The sequence below is a fragment of the Coloeus monedula genome, assembly GCF_965178545.1.
Source record: "Coloeus monedula genome assembly, chromosome: 5".
NCBI classification, from domain to species: Eukaryota; Metazoa; Chordata; class Aves; order Passeriformes; family Corvidae; genus Coloeus; species Coloeus monedula.
Genome location: NC_138785.1, coordinates 47,247,623 through 47,275,392, shown reverse-complemented (window position 1 = coordinate 47,275,392; position 27,770 = coordinate 47,247,623). Strand labels below are relative to the sequence as shown.

Sequence of the window (27,770 nt, the reverse complement as noted above, 5' to 3'; positions counted from 1 at the left end):
GCCGCGTCCCCGCCCGGCGCTCCCGTTCCCGGCGCTTCGCTTCCAGCGCTTCCCGGCCCTGTCGCGGCGCCGCGGTGAGAGCGAGGCGGTCCCGGCACCCTCCGCCCCTTCCCCCGTCCGGGTGGGGGGCTGCCGCTGTGCTCCTCGGGCCGGCTCGGCCGTGGCCGTGCCGCCGAGCTTGGCGCGGGGCGGTGGCGGCAGCGGGTCGGGGGCGGCTTGTGCGGGACTCGCAGGTGGGAGGCGGTGAAGCGGTGTCGGGCGGGCCCTCGGGAGGCCGCCGCTGCTGTAGGTAGCACTTCTGAGTTTTCCTGTTCTGATTGATCTTTTGATTGATTGCTGGGGGTGCTGTGGTTGGGCTGCGCCCTTGTGTCACGTTCTAACCCGGTAGGATGCAGGGGTAGCGTGTTTTCCTGTTTGCATCCTGAGAGAGGCCAAGCAGTGCTGAGCAGCCTTATCACATTGCTGTGCCACATCTGGCGTGTCTTTCCTGGGCAGGCCGCGTCTGTGATGTGATGTCTCTGACAGATTTCACGTAGCCTTTGCCTGGAACATTACAGGAAAAAACGCAGCAATGTCTAAAGGGATTTATCTGAGTCTGGTGTGGTCTCTGCTTTCTTGAAACTTTTTTTCCTGAGGAAGTAGCTTTATTTCCAGCTCCTTAGGCTAAATTCTGTGCTCCTTGAAGACAGTAGAATTCAAGTGTGAAAAGCTTAATTTTGTGCTTGGTCCTGGCATACTGTGAAGGTTTTGGTGGCTGTGACTAAAGGGACTGAGTTTGTAATAGAAGTTGAACTGTACGTGAGAGCTGGTCTTGGATCTTGGATTTATCATGTTATGCTTTATGGGAAAGGGGTATTCTGCCTAACCTGGACAACTTGTGTTAGCACTGAAATGGGAGAGTTAGCAATTTGTAGCAGTTTGATTGTGACTTAGAGCAGAAAATAAAAATCCTAAATGAGGAAGGAAAGAGGCATCTGAATCTGAAATGCAGCAGATTTTCGGTATTTTGTGTGTTCATCTTATGCATCTATTGAAGAGTAACAGGAATGTCAACCTGGTACAATTTGGGAAACAAAAGGTGGGCCCAGCATTGGATGAAGAGAAGGAAAGTTATTAGCAGCTATGGAGTGGTACATTGCCATCATATAAACAGTGTGCCCTGAGCTCTGTGCACTTGACAATACTGCTTCCACTTTGGCATAGTGGCCCTTGTTTTCCCAAGTTCTTGAGTTACTAATCTTTAAAATTACTGTAGTGCCCAAGATTTTATCTTTCCCATATCATAGAAAGCAACTCAGGCATCTTCAAGAGAACAAGCCAACCTGAAATTTATCTCCATATATTGTCTTGACATCAAGCAGTATAGCGTGTCATGTGTACTAATGCTTTTAATGCATTGTAGAATTTTAAGGCTTAGTTAATATTGAAGCTTCTGTATTTAAATAAAAACACTGAAATGTGATGTCTGATGTGTTTCTCTGTTCAGTCTAGATAGAATCTTTATGTAGTGTGAGGAACTTTTCTGAATCAAGTGAATATTGCTAACTCCTTAATTTTCTGGAGCTTGGTGGGGTTTTTTGGTTTTGTTTGTTGTTTTTTGTGCTTTCTTATGTGATTGAATTCTACAAGCTTGAGTATTGGATGGCCCTTTTGTTGTGATTCCAGTTTCAACTTTTTTTATGTTAATGCGTAATATTTCCCTTTACTACAAAGAAGCTTTTTGTACTCCATTAAATTAAGCTGAAGGATCATCCCAGTGTTAATAAATTACAGTTGTCTAATTGAAATAAGAGAGTAAGCCTCTTTTGGATTTTTTCATAAAGTGGTCTGGTTTTCTACCCAAGTCATGCCTGTCTAGATTATGATTCATTAAGTTACTTGTAAAATTGAATTTTAAAATTCTGTAGTTGCTGTAGGTACATGACTGGTTCTTTTTTGTGTGTGTGTCTGTTAAATGTGCTTGAGTTTATTTTTACTTCCTAAAATCTTTCAGCTGAGAGAAAATGACTGCTATCAAGCATGCTTTACAGAGGGATATTTTCACTCCCAATGATGAACGTTTATTGAGCATTGTGAACGTGTGCAAAGCAGGCAAAAAGAAGAGGAACTGCTTTTTGTGTGCCACAGGTACATAGGAATACCACACTGTATTTCTTGTCTTCACCTTTGTTTTTTATTTGGTTGCATTTGTTTTAGCTTTATGTACAATCCTTTTTCTTGACCTGTATAAAACAGGTGCTTTCCATTCCTAACGGAGAAAATTAGCTATAGCTTGTACTTTCATTATTGCTTCTACTAAAAAAAGAAACAAAGTCCACTACTTTTATTTACAGATCTCATTGTAATTTGTAATGAAAGAATCAAAATTATTCTTTTGGGTCTGGTGGGCTTTTGAAGCAGGCTTAATGTAGTGCTTAAAACAGGGTTTAGTAATGATCTGGCCTGATAAGCCTAAATAAAATGCTTTAAAGAATATTGGTTAGAGTCCAAGGAAAGGCACAGCAACTGAATTGAGTTCTAATGTTCCTTTAAGTGTATGTTTATTACATTTTATCTCTTCAAAAAAATTAGGTGCTTTGGGTTGATCTGTCAATAAATTAGCTTGCTAGAATATTTTTTTGACTAAAAAATGCCTGAAAATGTTCTTATTCTGACTATACTCTCCATTTGTGTCTGTGCTTGTCAGTTAAATGGTCATGGTCCAAGATGTGCTGTATCAAAGAAACAGCTGTAAATTGGGTTCATTACCTCACAAGATAGAGATGTATACCTGTTTGACTGAGACTTAAACTGAGCTATGGTTATTGTGGATGAAAATGTTTCAAAGGGTCTCTTTCCCTCAAATAAATACTGTGAAATCTCCCCCACAGATAATTTGTTTCAGAAGTTGAAGTACAGCACAAACAGATGTGAAAGTAGCACGTGTGTTTTGAAATTACTCTCTTACTTCATTTAATAGTGACAACGGAACGACCAGTCCAAGTAAACGTGGTAAAAGTGAAAAAATCTGACAAGGGAGATTTTTACAAAAGGCAGACTGCATGGGCACTTCGAGACCTTGCTGTTGTTGATGCCAAAGATGCTGTTAAAGTATGTGTCACTTTTTTGTTTAGTCCTCTGCTCATAGCATCCTCTTGGTTCCAAATTAGACTTAATTTCTTTGATATAGGCTGCTTTAGAAATTAGACTGATAACAGGTTAATTAAGATGATACATTTCTGTGCTGCCTGTACCTGCATTTTCTTTTAGCCTTTGCAAAAATACAACCCTGGTAAATTGAGTAAGAGTAGTCTAGATATGCTTGAATAGCAGTAGTCTCATTATCTGCCCTGTTAGTTGTAGTGATCTCTCAGTGACTGTAGAGAACATCTGTTTCAAGTCTTACATAAATTTTTTCTCCCAAGCTTAATTTCCAGTAGGAAAATTTATGACTGTTCTGCTAATGATAGTCATAAGTTTGTCAAAATGTCAAAAATGTTCTGCTACATGTAATGTTTTTTTTTTACTGGGACACTTAAAATGTTCTTAATGAGCAATAAATAAGCTTGAGGGTGAGCTGGAAGCACACAGTCCTGATATGGTGGACTTTTCCACTGAACAACAGGAGCAACCTATTTTTGACCACTTAAATTCATTTGTTGTCATAAACTAAGATTTACAAGCAGGAGGGGAAAAGCCTTCATCCCACAATGTTTGGTTTTATGTTCTGGTAACTGGTTATTTGGAAGAATAGCACAGAAAACTGCAAAGTTGAAAAATCTTTGATTTCCCCCTCGCCAAGTATAGGTTTGTTATTCCAGTAATGGTTGGCTAGATTTTAGATGTTCCTAAATACCATGTTGGAGTATTGCTTCCGTCAGGTTAAAATTTTACTGTCTTTCAGGGCTTTTTATTGCAAAACAGAATTTCGCAACAGTTTTCATAAATATGCTGTGATGTGTATACCACTGTAATGACAGATTTTGAAATTTTCATTTAAAAACCAAATGTGGAATGCCAAACTCCTGCATTAAAAAATGGTAGAATTAAAGTTGATAGGTACATTGTGTGTTTTGCTTTCCAAACACGGACCTATGCAACTGTGTTGATGCAGGCATCTCCTGTGCTAGTTGTGAGACAAGTCAAATTTTACAAAAGAATACTGTTTCTTTAGAAATACATGGTACTTGTATTTATCAATATGAGCTACAAAAAAAAGAACTGTTTTTATTGTAGTATACAGAAAATAAAATTTCCCATCGTGTGGTTTCTTGCGCTGCCTGCTTCTACAGATAGTAGTGACTATAGAATAAGTAGGAGCAGTGGCAGATTTTACAAACTATATGTAAGTAAGAATTTAACATGTAATTGAGGCAGTAACATTTTTCATCAAAAGGACCATGTAAAATGCTTGTAATTTGATATTTTAAACAGGCTATTACTAGTTACAGTCCATACTGAGTTCATAAGTGATTGTTGAAAGTATAGTACTTTATTCAGTTGTTTTCAAAATAATGTTCTTGTCAAGCAGTAAATCTATTTGAAAATACGTCTATAATTGTTTTTTGCTATTAAAATGCCATTTTTTTCTATCCTGTTCAGTCCTATTGAATACTGTCATACCTCTAAAATGTGTAAGGTGCTCATATTTTTTTTTTTCTTCTTGCCTATCTTCTTAAGTATCCTTGAATTGTGGTTTATATGGTGTCAGTCCAGTTAACTCCAGTTACCATTTTTATATTTAGAAGGCATTAGTCATTCTGAGGATGGTGTTTCAGGGCAGACAGCACTGTCAAATGTTTGTTGAAAATCTTACACATCTCTGTATTGTGTTATTTTCATCTTACCTGGCTTGACAAAATGCTTCCGTCGTAGCCTGGATTCTGGTTTTTCACTATCACTATTTGAGCACCTTTATTAAGGTGCATGAGGGCCCTAAAATTGCTGTATGAGCTTAAGGCTGGCATCTGTGTAATTTCATTTTTATCCTGTCATCTCAATAATTAAATGCGTGGACAATCTCTGCTACTTAGAGAATCATTTGACTGCGGAGCCTGTAACACATCTCATCTTTTGCAGGAGAGTCCTGAATTTGATTTGCATTTTGACAAAGTGTACAAATGGGTTGCAAGCAGCACAGTGGAAAAGAACACCTTCATTTCATGTATCTGGAAACTCAATCAGAGATACCTTAGAAAGAAAATTGACTTTATTAATGTTAGTTCACAGCTGTTGGAAGGTAAATTTCTACAACTGTATTTGAAGTACGAAGTTTAGTAATTAATGATGTAAAACAGATATACTAACAAAAAAAATCTTAATCCTGATGGGTTTTTTCTTTTTAACTTTATATTTTCTAAGTCTTCAGATAAGCAAGACGACTATATAGCAGATTTTCTGTTAGAAAACTGAGAACCAAGGCAAAATACTTCATTAACAAAGTTCTAAATATTGATAAACTTACTGTATTTCTAAGACATTCTGTTTCTTGAACAAAATAAAATCTACCTCCAAGATCTGTTAGGTCTAAATGTGTAACAAATCTGCTTTTGTTTTCATTTTCATTTCCCCGTGAATTAGAAAAATGCTTTAAAAAGTGAGCATCTATAGCATTCTAGGAATTAGTGAGGTTTTATCTGAGATTTCTAGTTCATTAGCTGTGAGGCATGTGCTAAGTTCTGCTGGACCCTATTACAATTTATGTGACTGATTGGTTGCAAGGAGGGCTTTGCATCTTGTTTGCTTATCCTGTAGTTAGTATTTTTACGGTCACGTTATCTTTCCATAGTTGTATTTTATAGTAAAGCCTAGTAAGTAAGAGTATATCACATGGAGTCTGTCAGAAGTGGTGAAACTACTGGTATTAAATACTAGACTGGTGTGTGCAGAAAAATTTGACTTAGAAATGTGAAACAGGAAGGATAACGTTACTGTGTTTTGGTGTTGACCAGAATTTGTTTTAAACCAACATCTAACATTTGAAGTTTGTGCAGTAATAAAACATTCAAACTTAGTGCCACTTGAAAGTGTACACACTGTTCGTGCTTTGTCTAGCTAACATTCTCTGCTTCCTTTCCTCTGCTTTTCCATACCTTTTAATTCTTCAGAACTTCCTAAAGTTGCAGAAGGTGCGTAACACCTTTTTCCTTTATTTTGCCTTGTAAGCAATTTTCTTAAATAATATTCTTTTTGTTTGTTTGTTTTTTTAGTGCTTTGGTTAGCTTATCAAGTTTCTAGAGATAAGAGAGATATTTCAAATGTCCTGAACACTTTCTGTCTGGACTGTGTTAATATTCATTTGTCAGCCTTTTGAGTGGCTTGTTAAATTAATTGAGCACTGCTGTGAGAAATCATAGTTAATAAAAGCATTGTTTGTTTGATTTGCACTTACCTCAGTACTGATTTTCCTGCTGTGAAACTCATCTTGAGCATCAAGATAACATTTATTGAGTGATATACATCTTAATCAACATCTGTGTTTCCCTTATGCTCTGTCTACCAAAAGAGAGAATCTAACTTGCACTGATTTTCCACTAACAAATCAGTGTAACACTAATGTATTCTGATCCTGAGTACCAGTGTAAGAGGTGAATAAACTGAGACTAGATTTGTTCTTTGCAATAAAGGAAGGTGGGTATTTGTATTTTGCTTATGTTGCAATTTGGAAAACATTGCTGTTTGGAATCAGTTCTGGAAATCGTAATGAAGCTTGTGGAAGACTGAGACTTGAAAAAAGTGTTCATAGGCAGCAGGTGCTTGTTGGGAGAGTTGTTTAATGGATTAATTTACTTACAGATAATTAAACATACTTAAGTACTCTTGAAATGCTTGTGACTTTCTGGACTTGATAACGTGTTTTATTTTCCTTCTCCGCCTAAGAATCTGTTCCAAGTGGAGAGAATCAAAGTGTAGCAGGAGGTGATGAAGAAGCTGTGGATGAATACCAGGAGTTAAATGCAAGAGAGGAACAGGATATTGAAATAATGATGGAAGGGTGTGAATATGCTATTTCTAATGCTGAAGCCTTTGCAGAGAAGTTGTCAAGAGAGCTACAAGTGCTAGATGGGGTAAGCATTCCTTCTAAGGTACAGTGTGCCAGCATGTTCAACTGCTCTCTTTGATACTGACCACATAGCATTCTTTGAAAAGGTAGTTAATGTGATCTGTCACATATTTAAATGTAAATGTTTCTTAGACAACCCAACATTCTAGAGGTTATTTGGAAAACTTAGGAGATGCAGGGGGTATAGATGTAAGGGAACCATCAACAACCTGCTCAAATTATCAAGTTGTGTGTTTCTTGTATATTTGGAAAATGGCTGCTGTCATGGAGACAGCTCATCTTGCAACAGAAAATCTGACCTTATCACCTACCCTGGTTTTTTTGGAAGTAAAAATGTTCTGGTATAGTAGGGATTACTGTTGGGCTTTTTGTTTTTCTGCAGATCAATACTTCAGCTCTAAGAACTTGAACAAAGTTTTGGGTTTATATGTTATCTTTTTGAAATAAGGAAGTGTCATAGATTAAGGAACTTCTGTGTTCAGTAACACTATGGCTTATCTTACTTTGTTGATTTCATCAAGAGTTTTGGAAACTATTTGACAGTAATAGAGGGAGAAGGAGATATCAGAATGCTTTTGAGATATAAAAATGTCTTCTAAAATGTGGCTTTATTTTCTGTACAGGCAAATATTCAGTCCATTATGGCCTCGGAGAAACAGGTGAATATCTTGATGAAGTTGTTGGATGAAGCTCTAAAGGAAGTTGACCAAATCGAACTAAAGCTGAGCAGTTATGAAGAAATGCTTCAGAGCGTAAAAGAGCAGATGGATCAAATTTCAGAAAGCAACCACTTAATTCATCTCAGCAACACAAATAATGTTAAACTACTGTCAGAGATAGAGTTCTTAGTGGTAAGCATTTTTATTATGTTTACTATGGTTGTTCTCTTAAGGTATAAAATTCTTTTGGGTTGCTACCCTCTTTAGTATGAGGTTCCTTTAAATAATGAGCTTATTTTTCTGTTTCATTGTTGCACTAATTTCAGTAGTTATGATGATGAAATTGTATTTATCCTTCTTGGTTCACTGGCATAGCAAACCAACTTTTTTCCAGCTTATGGACAATACTATCCATTATTTTGTAGAATCACATGGATCTGGCTAAGGGCCATATAAAGGCCCTTCAGGAGGGAGATCTGACATCTTCTCGAGGCATTGAGGCCTGCACTAATGCAGCAGATGCCCTTCTTCAGTGTATGAATGTAGCTCTTCGTCCAGGTAATGTTTTTGTTAGACTACCATCTGACAAACAAAATTTATTATGGTAGTGCCTTTCCAATTAGTAGCAAGTTTTGTTCTGTTGACTGAAGGAATTGTGACCTCTGGTCTTCTTGGTTCCCATATAGAATATATTACTTTATATTTTGCACACTCTAAAGTCCTTTTTGTTTGTAGGACATGATATGCTTCATGCAGTGAAGCAGCAGCAGCAGCGGTTTAGTGACTTGCGTGAGCAGTTTGCACGGAGACTCGCCAGTCATTTGAACAGCGTATTTGTTCAGCAGGTATTATTTCTTACTATTGAATATGAAATTTTGGGTCACAAGCTTTCCTGGAGAAAAAAAACAGTCTATCTAAAATTGTCCGTGTTCTGTGCTGTAATCAGTAAATGCTAGAAGCTCTTCAGGCAGAGATGTTGCTAAGCATACCAAACTATAATTGCCTACAGAAGTGTCTTACATTTGAGAAAACCCCCAAACATCTCTTTTTAATGGGATTGCTATCTGAATTAAAAGCATTTTGTGATATATAAGGATTTATTTTAATTGTAGAGCTTGATTATTGATGAGAAAAAGCACTGACCTTTTTTTAAGGATGTTAGAGGCTGAAAACATGGAAGGTCTTGCTGTCTGAAACTCAAGGACTATAAAAAAAACCCCCAAAACAAAACCAAACATACAAAATAAAATGTCTGAACCCTGGTTTTGTTCCTTAACTTAAGTTGTTCACAAAACACTGTCCTGACACTTGTTTCTTAAAGTCTGGGTGGTTTTTTTAGCTTCAGTTTTTTAATTAATGTGTTTTTTATCTTCAATTAGTTTACTCAGACCCTCCTTCAGCTCTATAACAGGTCCTCCTATCATTCAGTTCCAGTGAGTACATTGAGTTTGGTACAAGATTTTCTAACTAATTTTTTTTCCTGAGCTTGAATTATCTAACTAGCAGCTGCATTTTTGACTTTGCAAAAAGAAATGTGTCCTTACTGATTACAGAGCATCAGACTTGCATCCCTTTTCACTTCTGTTATTTTTGTCAGCCCTTAAGCTTTATTTATCTGTTTATGAGCTAACATTCCTCTGATCTGATCCCCAGAGATTGCTGAGAGACAGATGGAGATGCATGGAGGAAAAATATTTTCAGTAGTAATATGTGTACAACAGTACAGATACTGCTATTGTGTGAAATTGCAATACTTGTAAATAAAAAGCAGTAATTCTGGTTTTATACATATTAGCACAATAGAAGTTGAACCGTTCTAAATTTAATGTATTAGACTGTGTGCAGAAAATGGAATAGAGTAACACTGGATAATTGTATGGAAAATGGCATTTAGAGCCTGGCTTTTTATGGCAGAGATAACTGCTTCCTACATTTTCTTCACTTCGCAGAAGAATTCCAGCTCCACAGCATATTAATTTTTTTTGCCTTTAGCTTCTTTTCTTAAGAAGGTATTTTTCCTCTGTCACTTTTCATATTTTGAATACCTGAGTATAGACTATGTGTCCCAGCCCTTAAATGAGCAAGTAGAAGCTATGTTGTGTAAGTCCTGTGTAAATGCATCCACAAAGTTTGAATATTGGACTTGTGTATGGAAGTGGCTGTTTAGCAGAATGTCCTTCTGATGTTCTCTTCTGAGGATTTTATTTTTTAAAAATGGTAAGCGATTATTATTACTGTGTAATATTATGTGTATTAGATGAAATTCTTATTCTTAAGACACAGTTCAGTGCTCTCTTAAGGTATATTGAGAATGCTATTACCAACGGGCAGTTTACATTTTTGAAATTCTGATACTAGCAGTGGCCTCACATTGTTTTTCATACAAACTTGCCCTTGAAAAGTTTTGCCTTGCTGTTAGCTGTGAGGTATTAATCAACAGATAAAACTTAACGACTTTGCTGTTAAGTTTAAGCAGGAAGAGTTCATTAACTGCAAGAGATGAGACTCTGCAAAGCTTTTTCATTGTTGTAAAAGAGGAAAAACAAAGGTTTTGTACTTCATTTTGAGATACAGGTTCAAGTGTTGGAGGTACAGCAATGTTTGTGTTCTATTACTAAAATGGGCTTGTTTTGTTAGTTTGAGGAATATAGCAATTTCTTAGTCTGATGATGTTGAAAACTCCCAGCTCCAATACTTTACCTTTAATATCTGAAGAGTTGCATTATTTGTTTATAATGTTTCTTAAAAAAATAATTTAAAGCACTTCAGAAAAAACTAAGATAAAGGTAAAGAATTCAAAATTAAAAAGACAAAAGAAAACATGATGATGTCTAGGTGGCTGTTAATATTAGCAAGACATTCTGATTTGGAAATCATTAGATGGAAAAACATAGTTATGTTTACCTTTGGGCCTAAATATATTTCCTTGAAAGTATGAAATTGCTCTTTATTTTTTGAAAAGCAAAATAACTCAATGCTTGATTCAAACTCCTCTTGTAAGGTACTAAAGTCCTTTACCTCCTTTACATTGAAAGGAGAATAAATATTAAAAATTTTAAACAGAAATGCAACTTCAGATTGCCATTTGCTGCAGTGTTAAAGACTGTTTACTAACATTTAATGTCTTTGTGTTTATTGTGTAATACTAATAATTGATTAAGCTGTGTGTCTGTTACTTTAAAGATTTTTTAACAACCAAGTTCAGCATTAAAAGGCAACTGGGCTTTTTGCCTTTGAGATATGAAGTAGGTTGAAGCTTTGAAACTGTGAAATAGTTGAATAGCAAATTTGAGGTTTCATTTGGTAATGATTTACATTATGCATAATGAGAGAAAGCCTGTTAATTAGGTGGGAAAGGTACATCAAGAAGCTCCATAAGCTTTTAGAGAAGGCTTGAACAGGACATAATTTACTGTAACCAGAATGATGAGTCCTGTGGAAAAGTTGGCCTGGAGAGAGAAATTTACCCTGTCAGGGAATTTGTCATCTAGCTTTATGAAGAAAGCAACTACTAACCAGAAAAGTTGTGTGCAATAAAGGGACATGAATAAAATGTTTGCATGAAAGAAGCAATAAAAATTTAGATAGCTGAGTATTTCTTAGCAGTAATATGAACAAGCATTTGGACCGATGTAGTTGATGAAAGCTGCGAAAGCCACCAGGTAAATTACAGTAAACCATAATGGACTTGAACATTAAAAATGCATGCTGTAGGAATGTAACAAACCAGGGGTAAGCGAGTTTCTCTAATTTCTTCTTCGTAGAAGCATATCAAACATTTGTTGAAAATATTTACTATATGTATGCCCAGAAGCATGCCCACAGTATCAAGAATGACCTCAGTAATCACAACAGCAGCTGTGTTGCTAATGCTGGCTGGATTCCAATTCCAAATTATATGTTCCAATAATTACACTATGTTAGCTTTTTGTTGAAGTCAGACTACATGATTGGTTTTATAAGTGAGATTTATAGTGTCACCCTTCCTCATTTTCTATGAGAATAAATTAGTGAAGTTGGCCAGGACTTGTTTCTTTGGGTCTATTTGTGAGTCAGTTTATGTAGTTAAAAGGACAGGGGTCAAAGTAAGTTCATGCTCATGTTAGATACAATAAAGTCCTGAAACAGGTTGCCAAAGAACTTGTGGGTGCCCCATCACTGGAAGTGTTAAAGTCCAGTTGTTCAAGGGTAGCCTGGTCTAGTGAAGGTGTCCCTGCCTGTCATAGGGGAGCTGGAACTAAATGGTATTTAAGGTCCCTTCCAACTCAAACCGGTCTATGATTGTATCTAGTAGTTCAGCTTTATCCACAAGATGGCAGTGTTCAGGTCGCATTACTTAGTAAAAGTTAGTATTTTGCAAATTAAATAATAGAAATTTTTTTAAAACAAGTCTGTGAATGTATTGTGGAAGAGCTTTCTCTAACCAAAGGCTTGAACTGATTCGTACCTGGTAGAACAGAAAAAGGGTAAGACAGAGTTGCTTTAGTTTTGATCCAGACTGGCTTCTGTTCCAACTTAGAAACATGCAAAGGCATTTTAAATGGTATGGCTTATTCTGCTAACTTGTCATATCCAAGATGGAACTATCAGGAATGCTCTCAGGGACTGACATTGACTAACCTGCATAAACCTCCTGCATGTGATCCAGGAATTGGAGACCAATTAGTACAATCTTTGTGTGCTGCCATAGCACAAACTATACTTAATGTAAGTTCTGTTGCTGTATTTACTGCAAGCCCAGTAAAAAAAGACTTTACAGAAAATATTAAAGCCATTTGGAAATTAAGTCTTGCCCTCCATTCTTTTAACTTAGGGATAGTGGTTGTGTGTTCTGCTGTGTGGCTGCACAGAGGTGTTGCCTTGCTTGCTCTTCCTGAATTGCTCGGGAAGCTTGAGTTGCTTAGTAAGCAAGTGAAAGCTTAAAAAAGCTAAATCATATGTTCTAGCAATATGATGGGATCTTTGCTTAATGGAGGAGCATGAAGTTAATAGCTTGTGTTAAATAGATTGGTTTATGCTGCACGTTGTAAACCGTTTAGTAATGTTCACTGACAGTGGTTGTGTGTGTTTGTTTGTGTGGAGAGAGAGAGAATGTGTGTGCACTGATGTCTTTAAGATTTGATCAAGGAAAGCTTGCCCAAAATGAACTAAAGTATGTTGAATTGGAGCAGGCTTTCAGAGGAGAGGTGTAATGCTCATCATTAACACCTGTTTACTGGGAACTTGAAATTTGTATATGAGAAAAGCATCTTTAAACAGAAGCAGCTATTTTTTTAATTTAGAGGAATAAAGTGATAATCTCTTAAAATTTTTCAGGAACAATTGAATGCTGGTCATTAAATTTTCATTCAGGTGTACATTGCATTCTTGTCCAAAAAGTGGCAAAGCGACTCACCCTGAAGGCAAAGAGCCTTAAAATGAACAAGCTTATTAGGATGTACTACCTGCCATGGCTGTAATATCTTGGTGTGTGTATTATGTTTGGTGTCCTTTTCAGTCTGCATCTCTAGACCTTGCTTCTATGCAAGGTATTTTGAGGCTTTCCTGTTTGTCTGAAGGAGATACTGTCTTTATATTAAGTTTTTCAGGAAACTTCTAGTACATCTGTGTAGTGCTTCCGGATTTACTTTAATACTTTTTCTTGTCAAGGGTCACGATCAGAGTTCCACTCTTGCCCAGCACTCTGCTGAATTGACATTACCCAATCATCATCCATTTCACAGAGATTTACTTCGATATGCTAAACTGATGGAGTGGCTCAAGAACACGGATTATGGAAAATATGAAGGGCTAACAAAGGTATGTGAAGTGCTCAAATGATGCTAGAGAATAGACATCATAGATGGGGCTTGAGAGTCAAAAGAATTGCCTGTATGTACATGTCATTCTAATATTGCTATCTATTAAATATAACTCACTGCTCCTCTTTTCTTTTATTCCTTTTTAGAATAGGAAACTTCATTTTTTAGTGTTTGTGGTATCCTGCTCTGTTTGTTTTTTTCTCAAACATCCTATTCTGAAGTATCATAAGATACTTGTCTTAATATTTATGTAAAACAAGTTTGTCGTTGTACGGCCTAGTAAGAAAAATAATTAAGCTAATTCCAAATTTGTGTGCTTATTGCCTGTGTAACATCTCTATTTCAAGAGATCTTCATTTCACTTGGGAGTGTCAAAAACTTCAGAGGTCTCTTGTACAGTAGATTAAATAGAAATATTTTTCCCTTGTATGTAGGTAACTTTTAACTACCTTGTTTAAAACTAACCTGCAGTAAAAAAATTGCTACAAAAGTATACAAAATGTTCAGGTAGAAGTAAAGGAAGAGTTAGTCCTTACAAAACAAGTCTTTTTCTTTTTCATTTAAGGTACTGTCATTCTTAAATTGAAAGATTTTAATTAGACTTTGAAAATGACTTTGAAATAGTTATTAATTTGCCTTCAGTGTAAGCCAGATAGTGAATGGTTGACATCTTTGTGATCTTCTAATAAAAAAATGTGAGAATTGCATATATATGTATGCTTTTGGGGGCACAGTAAGAGTCTGATAAAAGAGATTTTAGAGAATGGTGCTGAATTCTTACCATTCTACCTGTGAATTGAATTCTGTGATGCTCTACCACTAGTAATCCTATTTACATGTACTACATTACATATTTTTCCTTGTGGAGAGGAAGTAGAAGTTTCTGATTAATGCTCAATGAATATAAGCTGCTTAAATATCACTACTATAATTTTGTGCATGCTGCATAAATATATAGACTTACGTAGTTCAAACCAGTTTGTTATTTAGTAGGACTTGAAAACTCACAGGTTTTTAAGAATTATTTACCTATAATAGAAGAAAATCGGCATGAATACCTCTTAACTAAATATACATTTTTCTTTTAAGAATTATATGGATTATTTATCACGACTTTATGAAAGGGAAATAAAAGATTTCTTTGAAGTTGCCAAGATCAAGATGACAGGCACAACCAGAGAAGGAAAAAAGTTTGGTAAGTTTCCAGAAGGCACATATCTTGCTTTGAAATCTTATTATTTGCATATAAAACACTCACTACGACACCTAGGGCTAATTTTGTAATGGTGTAAAATTCTTTACTTTTGGCAAAATGGAAGAAGTTGGATGAAAAATATGATTGGTAAAACTTCTGACTTCCACAAGGCCAAAGTAGCACAACTGAAATCCTGTAAAATTGGTCAAAATAAAAGTATAAAATACAATATTTCTCTCAGTGTTCAAATCTACACTCACTTTTTATTACTTGAACTATCCCACTTTATTACCTGAACAAATTTGAAAAATCAGCTCTTGTAGTTAACAGAAGTTTGGGCAGCGTTTTTTTGTGTTCCTTCTGCTGTTATTTCTGCTTTTGAAAAATCTTGGGTGGATTGTAAGAAGTGGTTTTAATGCTGATTCTGCCTAATAAAACTTACGTATTTTAATGTGTTTTTTCAGGGGGATTTACCTATGTAGCCGGAGACTAGAAATCATAATTTGTTAATGTGTAGGTATTTATATTTAAGGGAGTATGTATTCCTGCTAGGATTAGTCTAGCATGAATATGGAAGTGAAGCTTAAACACAATAACCTGGATACTTAAAAAGCAACAGTGGTATAGGCATTTTTATGTATTGTCTGTGTTTCAAAGCTTTTAAAAATATTTATACTTGCCACGGTTCACCGGTTTGCAAATTCTGAATTCCAAAATTATGTGCAGTAAGTAGTAAGTTCTGTCAGCCTCTTTTGGCTTTGAAGTTTGATGGTAAGAACCAGAAAAATGTAATGAAAGGAAGAAAGCAGGAAGGTGGTAAGGCTTGTTTGAGAGAGGGAAAACTGGAAAGATAAGTTTTGGCAAGCTGTTGGACATGGAAAGCAAGAGGCACCATAAGATGTCATTGTCAGAACATTTAAAATCATAAATCTTAAAAAGCAATCTTACTGCAAGAAAAAAAAACCTTTAGTCTAATACAAATTGATTTCTGAAACATTCTAAACACTTTGTCTTGACACTTGTTTTGTGATTTGTATTTGTGAAGAGACAGTTTTCGTGGCCGTTCCCTAACTTGTGTAAATGTTACCAGCATATCAGCAATCAGGCATTTTGGAGAAAGAGGTCCTTCAATTCACCAGAGTAAAAGCTGCACTTTGAGAAGACCTCTGTCATGTATTTGTGCAAATTTATTTATCTTGTAATGCCTCGTAAGGGTGTACAATTTTGAAGGCTTCTGTGTTCATTGTAGTGATTGTACTACTTCAAAATACCTCACTTCTAAACTTTTTTAAGGAGTAGTGTAGGTGCATAATGCTCCAGTTGTACTCAGATACGAAAGATGACGTGTTTCCAAGCTGTGTTGGTGTGTGTTCTTGCCTTTTTTTTTGTGCTTTGGGAATAGCACTGCTGTTTGAATGCCTCAAATGCAGAGGGGATGCTGGGAGAACTCTGGCATTCTGTGCTAGCGCAAGGTTCTTTGTCTGCATTTTTATGGCAAAAAAACCCAGTCTGGGTCATGAGCATTCACACTCGTCTTAAGTAGTCTTTTTTCTTTTTTTTTTTTCTTTTCTGATGAAGCCAAGACTTTGATACTTAAATACCATAAAGTCAGTGTTGGAAAGAGTGCTACTACTGTCATATGTTATATGATGTAGCTTGCCAAAAGCCACTAAGGCTCCTTTGATTGTCCAGGGCCTGATCTTTGTAGTTCATCACATTCTGTAATAGGTCCCATGTGTTTAGAAATTGGGGATGATGAAGAACTGGGACCAATGCATGACAGTTGCATATGCCAAATATATCATACCTAAACCTTTTCTTATTCAAAATCTGCCAAAATCCCCAAGATCTAAAAACCAGACTGGAATTAAATTTGAATTTGATGTTACAATTATCAGTAGTATTGCCTACTTGAGAACATCTGGTATTTAAGACATGTTTGTGGCATTTAGAAGTATCTACTCATTCTATTACAGTAGGTTCTGCTTGCCTGCTCCATTTTGGGGGGCTTGTAGCATCCATCCTCATCAAGATCTTTTTAATACCACATACTGCTTTTAGTGTATGTATGCAAATGCCTTTTACTCTAGGGATTCTATATTTTCTAAAATGCCCATTTACTTTAAATTTTACGTTGAAGTCCACTTGAGGAAACTTCAATTCTGAAAACAAACAGGAAAAATATAAAAACCTCTTCATAAATTTTTTTACTGTACGTTTATTATTTTCATCCTCTCCAAATTTGCAGTCATCTGGTTTTGTGCAGCATGAATGCAAAAGATGTATTCTCTATGTAAACACCCTGATTTGCAACAACTATGAAAAGGTTAGCCAGCTTACTGTCAATATGAATTACTTTGCAGTAATGGTACATGTTTTAAATTGAAAAGATGGACGATATCTCCGACTCAGTAAAAAAATTCCATAAGTACATTTTAATTTCTTCAAGTCTGTTATTGATATGATTTATCTTGGAAACTGAGTCTGACAAATAATTTAATGGACTTCTCAATTTGGGAGAACTCAGAATGTGTTATCAAAAATGTTTTTCAAACATACTATATAAGAAAAAGCAAATTTTAATACCTGGAAACTTGCTCTATTTTCCGTGTAGTTTAGATACTGAATTTCTAGCATAGTACCTCTCCAACTAAATGTGTTTGCAATGTAGTTACTTGCTGCTTATAGTTCTCTGCATGTTTCTTTCCAGTTAGAGCTTAACTTGCATCTTGTGCATGGTTTGTGCAAACTGCATTTTAACTTGTCTTTGTCTTTGATGCTTGCAACCTAATCCATCCCAGCTACACTGCCTCGAAAAGAAAGTGCTGTCAAACAGGAAACTGAGAGTGAGTATAACTAGTTGCATTAGTTGGTATTGTCAATGCATGTGTGTCAATGTTACGATGTAGTGCTGCATCAGGGAGAATCTACCTAACACTGAAGCACTCTGTTCAGAATGAAATAAACATTAGCAGAATCACCAGGCTTGCAAGGCAAAAAGAAAGCACAGCTGTAATTCCCAACATAGAATTTGAGAAGGTTTGCACATAAAGGCAGTATCTTTTGGTTTTCCCATGCTACTGGTTGATAGCAAAATATGTTTGTGCCTGAGAGCTTGTCATAGTTTTCCACTCTACCAGTAGGTTGAAGTGACAATTTAGATTAGATCTATAGACTTTGTCTTGTGTCCCTAGACTAGATACCAACACAGCAATTAAATGAAGCTTGCAGGATTGCTTTTAAGTTTCTTTGTGGCTTAGATATGACAAGTTTACTTGGAGATCAAATATTGATAATTTTTTGGTCTTTTTTTGTTATTAGCTTTCTCTGTCCTGGTCCAACATTTCTGAAAAAATTGGGGGAAAAAGAAATAAAAAAGAAAATACATGCTTCTAGGAGAAGGCCCAGCAGTATCATGAAGAAATGATTGAATGTTAATTAGGATCAAAAGGAAGGGAGAGCATTAGCAGCAGAGTTACTATGGGATTGTAGATCCAGCAAAATAGCTGGAACAAACTGTGTAGATAAAAGGATGTTAACAGCAGAAAGATCAAGTTCAAGATGAAAAAGTGTCTGTGTATATAAAACTTCTTAATATTTTTCCCTCCTGTGGTTCAGTTCTTCTGCTTCTGGCAACCTTTGCCTAAAATACATTCACAAAGATCATAACTGGTCTTAGCTTTCCAATCTTCAATCCCCATGTTACTGTATTTTAGAGTTTTGTTCCTTTTATACCTTTTTTCCATACTTTACAATGAGAGTTTAAATAGTTTTATTGTACTTTGAAAATTGCTGAAGAATCTCAGTTACCTTACATTGAGAAAATAATAACGTTTACAGCAAAAGCATTATAGCTTAGACAAAAGTTGTTTCATTTAATATAGGACTACTAGCAGCTCTTGATCTCCTATGTTCTGTAACAAACCTATTCTTGAGTACTTTATTCTGCCTTCACTTTCCTCCTTCATAGTGTCTTTATTTCACAGGTCTTCATGGAAGTTCTGGGAAATTGACTGGGTCTACTTCTAGTCTAAATAAACTCTCTGTTCAGAGTTCAGGAAACCGTAGGTCTCAGTCATCCTCACTGTTAGACATGGGAAACATGTCTGCCTCTGACCTGGATGTGGCTGACAGAACAAAATTTGATAAGGTAAAGCCAAAATATCACATAGAATTCCTGCTTAGTTTTGTATTAGAAGTATCTTACATATCCTTCTTGTATAGTTCAAAAATCTGTACTTTTTAAATCTTAAAACATGTCAATTTCAAAATTTGTGTGTACCATACATCTAATAAAGGCAGTTCCTAAGAAATACGTAGATCACAGTATTATCATCAGATTATACGATTCTGTTTAGTTCCTTTATATGCTGTGTATGATCTTTAAAGAATATCAAGGATAAAAAATGGTCTGTTAAGTTTAAGCCAAATATGAGTTTTTAAGCAAATAGGAATGGAACTGGTGGATTCTCAACTGATTTTATTTTTCTCAATTCATTCAGTGTTCTAGGACATTTTGCCAGTATGTAAGCAAAAGTGAAAGACAGGGAAGATAAGAATTTTAACCAGGACTTGGGAGTGACCCTAAAATTTTATTTATACTGGTTTCACATTAGTTACCATCAATTTTAAACTTTAACCAATAGCACGAAGTTATTATTGGGGTGTCCTTATCCTGTTTTAAAACCTGCTGTCCTCAGCATCTGTTGACTTTTTTTTTTTAAAAGTGACAGTGCTCACCATTTCTTGCGGAATTAACTCCTCAGTGCTGTGGAAGAAAAACGAGCAGTTACCAGTCGGAGATAAAAAAAATTTTGTTGTTCTCTACTGAATTACTTCATGGAGATGAATGTTTTTCTTCTGACCTCTTCAAATCGTTGCTCAGTCTTTTTCTGGGAGGAAATAAATGCCTGAAACAGTATTAACTGTGAAGTTACTACAAACCGGTAGCAGCAACATGTCTAGAATTAAAAAACTAACTTGTTAAAACAGGTTTATACGATTATTGTGCTATTATCTTCAATTTCTCACTTGTATCTCACACCCATTGGGGATATGTGAATGTGACAGTATACATGGAGTTGCAAGCAATTGAGCTGACCTACTAGGTTGTTGGGGGTTTGTTTCCTATGGGAATTTTCATCAGCATGGATTTCCTATGTGCCTAGATTGCTTCAATTTATGTAAATTATTGCATGTCTTAATCTTTAAGTACTTGCAGAGAAATTTCTAATAGACTAGTATGTCTAACATCTGACTTAGAATTTCCTTATTTTGTATTTATAGAATTAAATTACTGTAATTAATTATTGCCAAAATACTGTTTCATTTTAGTTTAAATCTAAAAATTGTGTTGCATACTTCAGTACAAAACCTACTTGTTTGTTTCTGTAGCAGCTATGTGGAAACTTTTTCTACTTTTTCTACACAGCAGTTAACTTCTACATACACAGTTGACCTGTTTTTCTTCCCTGAGGATTTTGTCTTCCTCCACTCAGCAACCCAGGCAGAAAAGATGGTGGCAGACCCCATGACTTACTATGAAAATGTGAATGTTTCCAATACAGCACAAAAGTGCTTCCTCAGGCTGTGACTAGAAAACTTCTAGTTATGGAAGAACATAGATTGTTCTTTTCTTCACAGTATTACATGGATAAGAAAGGACTGTGTTGAAGATGCAGCTATTGCTTTTAAAGATCTAAGTACAAGCTGTTTCCATTTCTGTTAAGTAGTAGTAAGCCTAGTAGTAAAGCTTAGTGAAGATAAAAGGTCTATGCAACAAACAATTAAAGTTAGTATTGCTAACTGTCCATAGTATTTGGTGTGTTGATAAAATATTTTGACTTTCTTTAGATTTTTGAGCAAGTATTAAGTGAACTAGAGCCTCTGTGTCTGGCGGAACAGGACTTCATTAGTAAATTTTTCAAACTGCAGCAACATCAGAGCACATCTGGAACAACGGTAGGACTTACATTCTCTTGTCACTGAAGTAGAAAGTATTGACCAGGCCTCAAAAGAGACCTGTTTAAAAGAGAACTTTGGTATTTATTGGCGATTATGTGGTCCAGGTGATAAGTAATTTCTTTTTCTTCAGGAACTGGCAGGATCTTTAATTTTGGCTGATCAATACAAAATCTGTGAAAGAAGGACTGGCATGTTTCCTTTGCTATGGCTTTGTCTTCTCATAAGATCTCAAGAAACACTTCATCATGCATTGTAGGAAGACAGTAGGGAGTAATTGTAGATAGTATTGTATTCAGTGGAACATGACTGGAAAATTACCAGAACCTTGCAAACCGCTCAGTTTTCCACTCTGGAGGCAGGGGGTGGTGGGGGTATGGAGCTAGTACCTACAGTGGTTTTGTCAGATACAGTAACTGCTTAGATATAGAATTGGAGACAAACCTTATCATTATATACATTCCTTGTTCTTACAGAATGAAGTGGAGGAAATGGATGGAGTAGCTTTCTCTCGTTCGTACACTTCTGGTGTTCCACAAACAGTATCATCTGAGTATGTGCTGCTGTTTATTATTGATTCTTAAGCCTATGTTTGAGTTTATCTGGCATATAAAACTTTTTTCTCTAAAATCAGAAACTACTCCCTTTCAGTGAAAATGAACAGTGAACTTTTAATTTTTACCTAGACACTGAGTGTCAGTAAAAAGAATTTTGTTTTATATAGGATGGGTGTTCCTGTATATAGTTGTTTAATTCTCTTAATAGTTTGCAAATTGAAATTAGGCACTATAATATAGAAAATATGCTTAGCAAAGTTCTGAGAGTGTGTGGCAGCTTCCACAGAGAAAATACTTTTTGGAATATTTTATACCTGTGACTATTGATTTTTACTGTGTGGTATTGACTTTCTGAAAATCATGAGACTTGTTGAATGCAAATAAGACTACTATATCAAATAAATATATCAAAAACCATGTAAAATAGCCTAGTAAACTGTCAGAGTAATATTTTCCTCTTATGCATTTTTAATAGGAAGGACATGATCCGACAAATGATGACAAAAATATTTCGTTGTATTGAACCTGAGCTGAATAACCTTATAGCACTGGGAGACAAGATTGATAGCTTTAATTCCCTTTATATGTTAGTTAAGATGAGTCATCATGTATGGACAGCACAAAATGTGGACCCTGCGTCCTTTCTCAGCACAACACTTGGAAATGTTTTGGTGACTGTCAAAAGGAACTTTGATAAGTGCATTGTAAGTTCTTTAGTTATTCTAATTAAGCTAACGGTAATATTATAGGAAGCCCACTCCTACCCAGTTTGATTTTACACTTCTGTATACTTAAATTCTTGCTTTAAATTTGAAGTGAAAATTAGTAACCTTATTGCTTTTCTACTTGCCAAGCCTTCGAATAAAGGGTGGTTGTGTTTCTTCTTTCCTCTCTGTTCCAGTTTTCTTCAATAAGTAGCTATTTGTAACAAATAAGACCACTCAGTCACGGTTCTGAGCTAGTTGACATTTTTAGTTGTTTGTTTAAACTTGTACTCCGACAGAGATTACTGAAGTCCATTAGGTAAAATATAGCTCTCTGCCTTTTTACTTGCCAAAACCAAACCTTGGGGACTTACGAGGGTGTGAAGTCTTTTGGCAGTAGCAGAGACAGCCTCTACTGTCTGAAACTTCCTTTTGCTAATAAGGTTACGACCATTATATTGAATGTGGCAGGTTTACTGAAAACAAAACTTTGTTTTATTGTCATAAATGTAATTTGACTCTAGGCAAACATCATAAAACTGACCATTCTTGATCAGTTTAATACTTAAAATATTTTGAAACAGATTTTTTTATTACACTCATAAATAAAATTTCAATAGAAGACTAAAGAAACTTCCTGCAGCAAAAGGAATTGTTGGCTTGGCCAAACCAGAAAAGTGAAGTTCCTTGTTAGATTATAAAATGAAAATTGTTAATTGCTTCTGGTGCATAAATTTGGTGTTTTTTTCATTGGGTGTTTTTTTGGTAATACTAAGTAAATAAAGGAGAATAAAAGACCATCTTTCCTTTTTCTGTTCAATTATTTTATTTAACAAAAGTTTTTAAGCGTAAAAAGGGTGAAAGGCTGAATAGATGTACTAATTGAAAGAACTATTTCTGTGTTTGGATACATGTCAATTTTTCAGTATGTCTGCATTTTTCTTTTGATACTTCTTACATGATCTGGAGCCTAACACTTGTTCTTCTTTTAAATTAAAGAGTAATCAGATGAAGCAGATGGATGAAGTAAAAATTTCAAAGAAGAGTAAAGTTGGGATCCTTCCATTTGTTGCTGAATTTGAAGAGTTTGCAGCCCTTGCTGAATCAATTTTCAAAAATGCAGAACGACGAGGAGATCTAGATAAAGCCTACATAAAACTTATTAGAGCTGTCTTTGACAGTGGTAGGTCTTCCAAGGCTGTCATAGTTTCTAAAATAATTGTTTCCACCTGCTTACATATAATTTTGCCCCAAGTAACTGGTGATTTTTTTAAGACTGTGCTGAAATTTTGGTTGTCTCTGTTATTGTAAGTGAGCAAGTGTAATCCTTTTGATCGTAGTATACTTTTTAGATACTTCCCTTTGTACGTACCTGTAAAGTAACTTTGAGTTGTGTCAGAGGCAAGTGGTTAAGACTCTGAAGAGGGAGAGGAGATGGCAGCAACATGGCATGCTCAATTTGAAGCAGCTTCTTGTCTTTTTTCCCCCCCTGTAAAAAGTCATATAGGAAGAACAAATCTGGCAGTAGCAGATCTTTCCTAGTTGGTAGTTCAGTGTTCTGACTGGAATGAATCTGTGGTCATTACTGATACTCTGGTGCCCTGGATCACTTTCATGATGGGCATCCCGGTAGTCTCAGCAAAATGATTAATGGATGAACAGGCACAGAAACTTAATTGCTCTTGGTTGAAGCTATCCTCTTTCAGCCCACTTTTAGGTGCAGTAAGGGAGGGATAGGCAGAATTTTTTTTTTTTTTTTTTTTTAGGGGAAGGGGAAAATAAAAAATCTGTGTGCAGGATTATCCATTTTTTTTGACCATAAAGCTAATGAGCAAAAGCTGAGATTAAGAAGTACATTTAAAAAAACCCCTCTATTTTATTGAAGATTTTTGTCCTAGTGAAGATGGGAATCAATTTTGCTGTGACTTTTCTTAAAAAGGTCTATCACATGAAACTTACTAGGGATACTGAAAGCATGCCTGTAAGCCTCCCCAGAATGTGACTTGTTCCTCACATCTGTAAATGAGACCATACATACTCACTATTTTGTACCTTTTTATAAGTGACTTTTTTGCCATATAAATTTCATGGTCTTAGAGCCTGTATGAATTTGTTTCTTTTTTTGAAGGCTCTTAGGTAGCGTTTTATTTAGTGGCAATTCTGACAACTACTCATACAAATGTTAATCAGTTACATGAAATTCAAAATTTCTTTTTTGATAGTATTATGGTTATTGGTTATGTTTTTCTGAATTTGGTTGTCCTTTTGGTATTTTAAGTATTTTGCTTCCTGTTTCTTTCAGTTGAGAAAGTAGCTAATGAAAGCCAGAAGACACCCAGGGATGTGGTCATGATGGAGAACTTTCATCATATTTTTGCAACACTTTCTCGCTTGAAAATTTCTTGTCTGGAGGCTGAGAAAAAAGAAGCCAAACAGAAATACACTGATCATCTTCAGTCTTATGTAATCTACTCACTTGGACAGCCTCTTGAGAAATTAAATGTGAGTATATCTGAGCATTCATTTAAATGGTACAGAATAGTTTTTGAATGTTTAGTTTGCACTATTTGATCTCTTTATCACTGCATTTATCATAATCTCTTATTTTATTATTTTGGACTGGAGCATGTCTGGCAAGAGTACTCATGAGGGTAACAGTCTTGGATGAAAATAACCAAATTTTTCATGGCAATTAATAGTACTGGCTAAACATCAGTGTCTTAAGCAAATGGTTTTGAGGAAGAAGAAAGTGAGGGGGAAAGTAATCGGGAGTTTTGGGATAATCTTCCTCATCTCAACTGCAGAGAAATTTGCTGTAGTTTCTGAGCAGTTAAACAAGAAGAAAAGTTATAGGAAAATTCTGTATGTCTGAAGTTGAACTAAATGTTAAACTGAGTGGTGATTTAGGTTCAGACTCAGTTCTGTCCTCTTGAATGTCTCCCACTGTTCATGGCTTTTTCTATAAACAGGATTTCAGGCATCCATTTTCTGAGACATTTAAGATCTCTTTTTGAAAATTAAAATGCTTTGTTGCTGTTTCCCACTTTTGGGTTGACTGACCAGCACCTAAGCTGTCACGTAACTAACTGCTGCTCAGTCCCCCCTCTCCAGGGGAGACAATAGGAACAGCAAAAGAGAAAAAACTTGGAGGTGGAGATAAAGACAGTTTAATCAGAGAAGGGGAGAGAGGGAGACGGGAAAAAAAATAAAGTAAGTGATGCAAAAGCAGTCATTGACTACCTCCCACAAGCAGACTGATGCCTGGGCAGTTTCTGAGCAACAGCCACCTTGAAGCCAAATACCAACCCTAATTTTTATAGCTGAACATGATGTTATGTGCTATGATTTGGTCAGGTTTGACCTGTTCATCAATAACCAAAACATTGGTATCAGCCCTGTTTTAGCCACAAATCCAAAACACAGCATTATAGGCTGCTGTGGAGAAAATTAATTAGAGTTAACTCTGTCCTAGCCAGACCTGATGCACTGTTGAGGCTGAACCTGCATGTTCACAGAAATACTTCCCTCTACTAAAATATTTTATATTTACTATGTTGAGAAAACCAGTCAATGGCAATGAGAAGGGAGGGCAATTGTGAACAAATATGCTCGTGTGTAATTACGGTTTAAATAAAGATGCTCAGGTGCTTAGTGAGTTTATCCAAAAGATCCAGTATTTGGATCCCTGGCTATTAGCTCATGGAGTGAGGTTCTTAAGGCCGATTGGTTATTAGTTACAAGGTTGCAAAGAAAAGCTTGATTGCTTCTTGAAATGATTGGTTTCAGTTTTATGCTAGTTCTTGGAGTGCTGTATTGTTGGTCTGTGTTTTAATTTTTATAGCTGAGCAGTACTTCATGCCCAATTAAAAAACAAAAATTGGGAGAACACAACAGTCATGAAGCAGAATCAAGATTTAACCACACATATCCTTGTCAAATTAAATTAATTAGCTCAGATTTATGATAGTGACTAATGCTGTTACTTGTTGTTAGCATTTTTTTGAAGGTGTTGAAGCTCGTGTGGCACAAGGTATACGAGAAGAGGAAGTAAGCTATCAGCTGGCTTTCAATAAACAAGAGCTTCGTAAAGTTATAAAGGAATATCCCGGTAAAGAAGTGAAGAAGGGCTTGGATAATCTCTACAAGAAGGTAGATAAACATCTCTGTGAAGAAGAAAACTTACTTCAGGTAAACTAAATCATGTCTTAAAAACCCTATAATGTTACAGGGAGGCTTTTTATTATGGCTTTTGCACATGTATTCTGTGAGAATTTCAGCATAACTCTGAAAACACAAATTTTGAGTGCAGCTTTTTGGTTTTTTTATAATCCCGCTCTGTTTCTATTTCTTTAATATTCATTTGAACCAGAGTGGTGGAGATAAAGTTCAGAAGGAAACTTCCTTTATTATTTCCTAGCTGACCATTAATGGGTGACGTCTTCTCTGAAAAATATACTGGAAATGTTTATTTAAATGAATGAGTAACCTGATGTGAAATTTAGCTGGTGCACTATAGCAGAATACTTTCAGTTATATATATTTTCTGATAGTTGTATTATCTAATGTTTTTCTTACATTCCATAAACTTTCTCACTGGAGTAAATGATAAATAGACTTGAGTTAAGCTTGTTTAAACAGCTTTTTAAAGTCTGAAACATGGATTGTTGCACTCTTCTGGTTCAGGGTGTTTTCCTGAAAGACAAAGCAGTGCCTCTGTTAGGAAAACCTCCCTGTCTTCTTTACTATTTTGTGCTTTGCACGTTTATTACAGGTCATGTCAACATTACCAATCTTAATGGGTAAAAACATCCGTCTTTTTTTAATGCAGCAACCCCATGTATTGAACTTTATTAGCAGTCTTCGACTGTAAAATGACACCTGAACTGAGAATTGATTAATGTAGTGTATTGTGCCAGTTGACTTTTTCCTAAAGTTTTCTCTCTTTGGCAGGTTGTGTGGCATTCCATGCAAGATGAATTTATACGACAATACAAGCACTTTGAAGGGCTGATAGCTCGCTGCTATCCTGGATCAGGAATTACTATGGAGTTCACTATACAGGATATTTTAGACTACTGCTCCAGTATTGCACAGTCCCATTAAGTTCTAGAAAGGGAAAGAGAAGCTAGCAAAGTGTGTGCCTGTGTACAAGGGAATCAAACACTATAAATGTTACTGGGTTTTAAAAGGTGGATTTCCACATGTGTGTAGTTAACTGCCCTATATGTTGAGTTACACTCCTGCTTCAAATGCCTTTCAGGGCAAAATGAAACCTTCGGGGATTTGTTGTGCTTCTCTTGGACTGAAGTACTGTTTGAAAGCATTAATTCTGTGAAACACTTTGGATACAGTTTTTCCCTTCTGTAATATTCAAATACTTTTATTTATAATCCCTTCTCTTGCTAAAAGCAGTAAGCACTACCTTCAGAGTATGCCAAAAGAATACTACTGTTTTCACTAATATTTTGCATCTTAGAAATTATGTAAGCATTGAAGACTGTAAGATATTTTCCCTTCCTTGTTCTAAGAAGTATGGATGTAGAACTTTATGCAGTGGGAAGACTGAATTGATGTTGAGATGTAATGTGACTACGGCTAGAATTCTTAATTAAACTATGTTCATCATATTCTTTATTTCTGTGGAGTGTTATTTCAAAAAGGTGAAAATGCCTGAAGGAGTGAATGCCATTGTTTTGCTTCTGGCCATTGAAGAGTTGCTTCATTTCTGCACGTGTGTTTTTCTTGCTTTTAGTAAGTATGATGTAGTATCAGTATACTCCCATGTCATGTAAGCCCTTCCTCCTTTTGGAGCTTCAGCTGCCAGGAATTCAGGACCTAGGTTTTCTGTACA

General features: G+C 35.8%; 1 protein-coding gene across 3 annotated transcripts; it reads left to right on the top strand.

Annotated features, from left to right (window-relative positions):
* EXOC1 (exocyst complex component 1) lies at positions 1 to 27,536 on the top strand. Of its 3 annotated transcripts, none has more exons than XM_082281224.1 (19): positions 1 to 285; positions 1,994 to 2,127; positions 2,960 to 3,090; positions 5,059 to 5,218; positions 6,859 to 7,046; positions 7,666 to 7,893; positions 8,127 to 8,259; positions 8,437 to 8,546; positions 9,081 to 9,134; positions 13,351 to 13,500; positions 14,592 to 14,697; positions 18,684 to 18,847; positions 20,551 to 20,658; positions 21,135 to 21,211; positions 21,691 to 21,919; positions 22,919 to 23,102; positions 24,222 to 24,421; positions 25,913 to 26,107; positions 26,870 to 27,536. In XM_082281224.1, the coding sequence occupies exons 2-19, from the start codon at positions 2,004 to 2,006 to the stop codon at positions 27,020 to 27,022; spliced, it is 2,694 nt and encodes an 897-aa protein (XP_082137350.1). In that variant the 5' UTR covers positions 1 to 285; positions 1,994 to 2,003; the 3' UTR covers positions 27,023 to 27,536. The 3 variants fall into 3 exon arrangements, with proteins under 3 accessions (XP_082137350.1, XP_082137351.1, XP_082137352.1); XM_082281225.1 differs by having other exon boundaries at positions 1 to 289; XM_082281226.1 differs by lacking the exon at positions 9,081 to 9,134.
* The last annotated feature ends 234 nt before the right edge of the window (positions 27,537 to 27,770 follow it).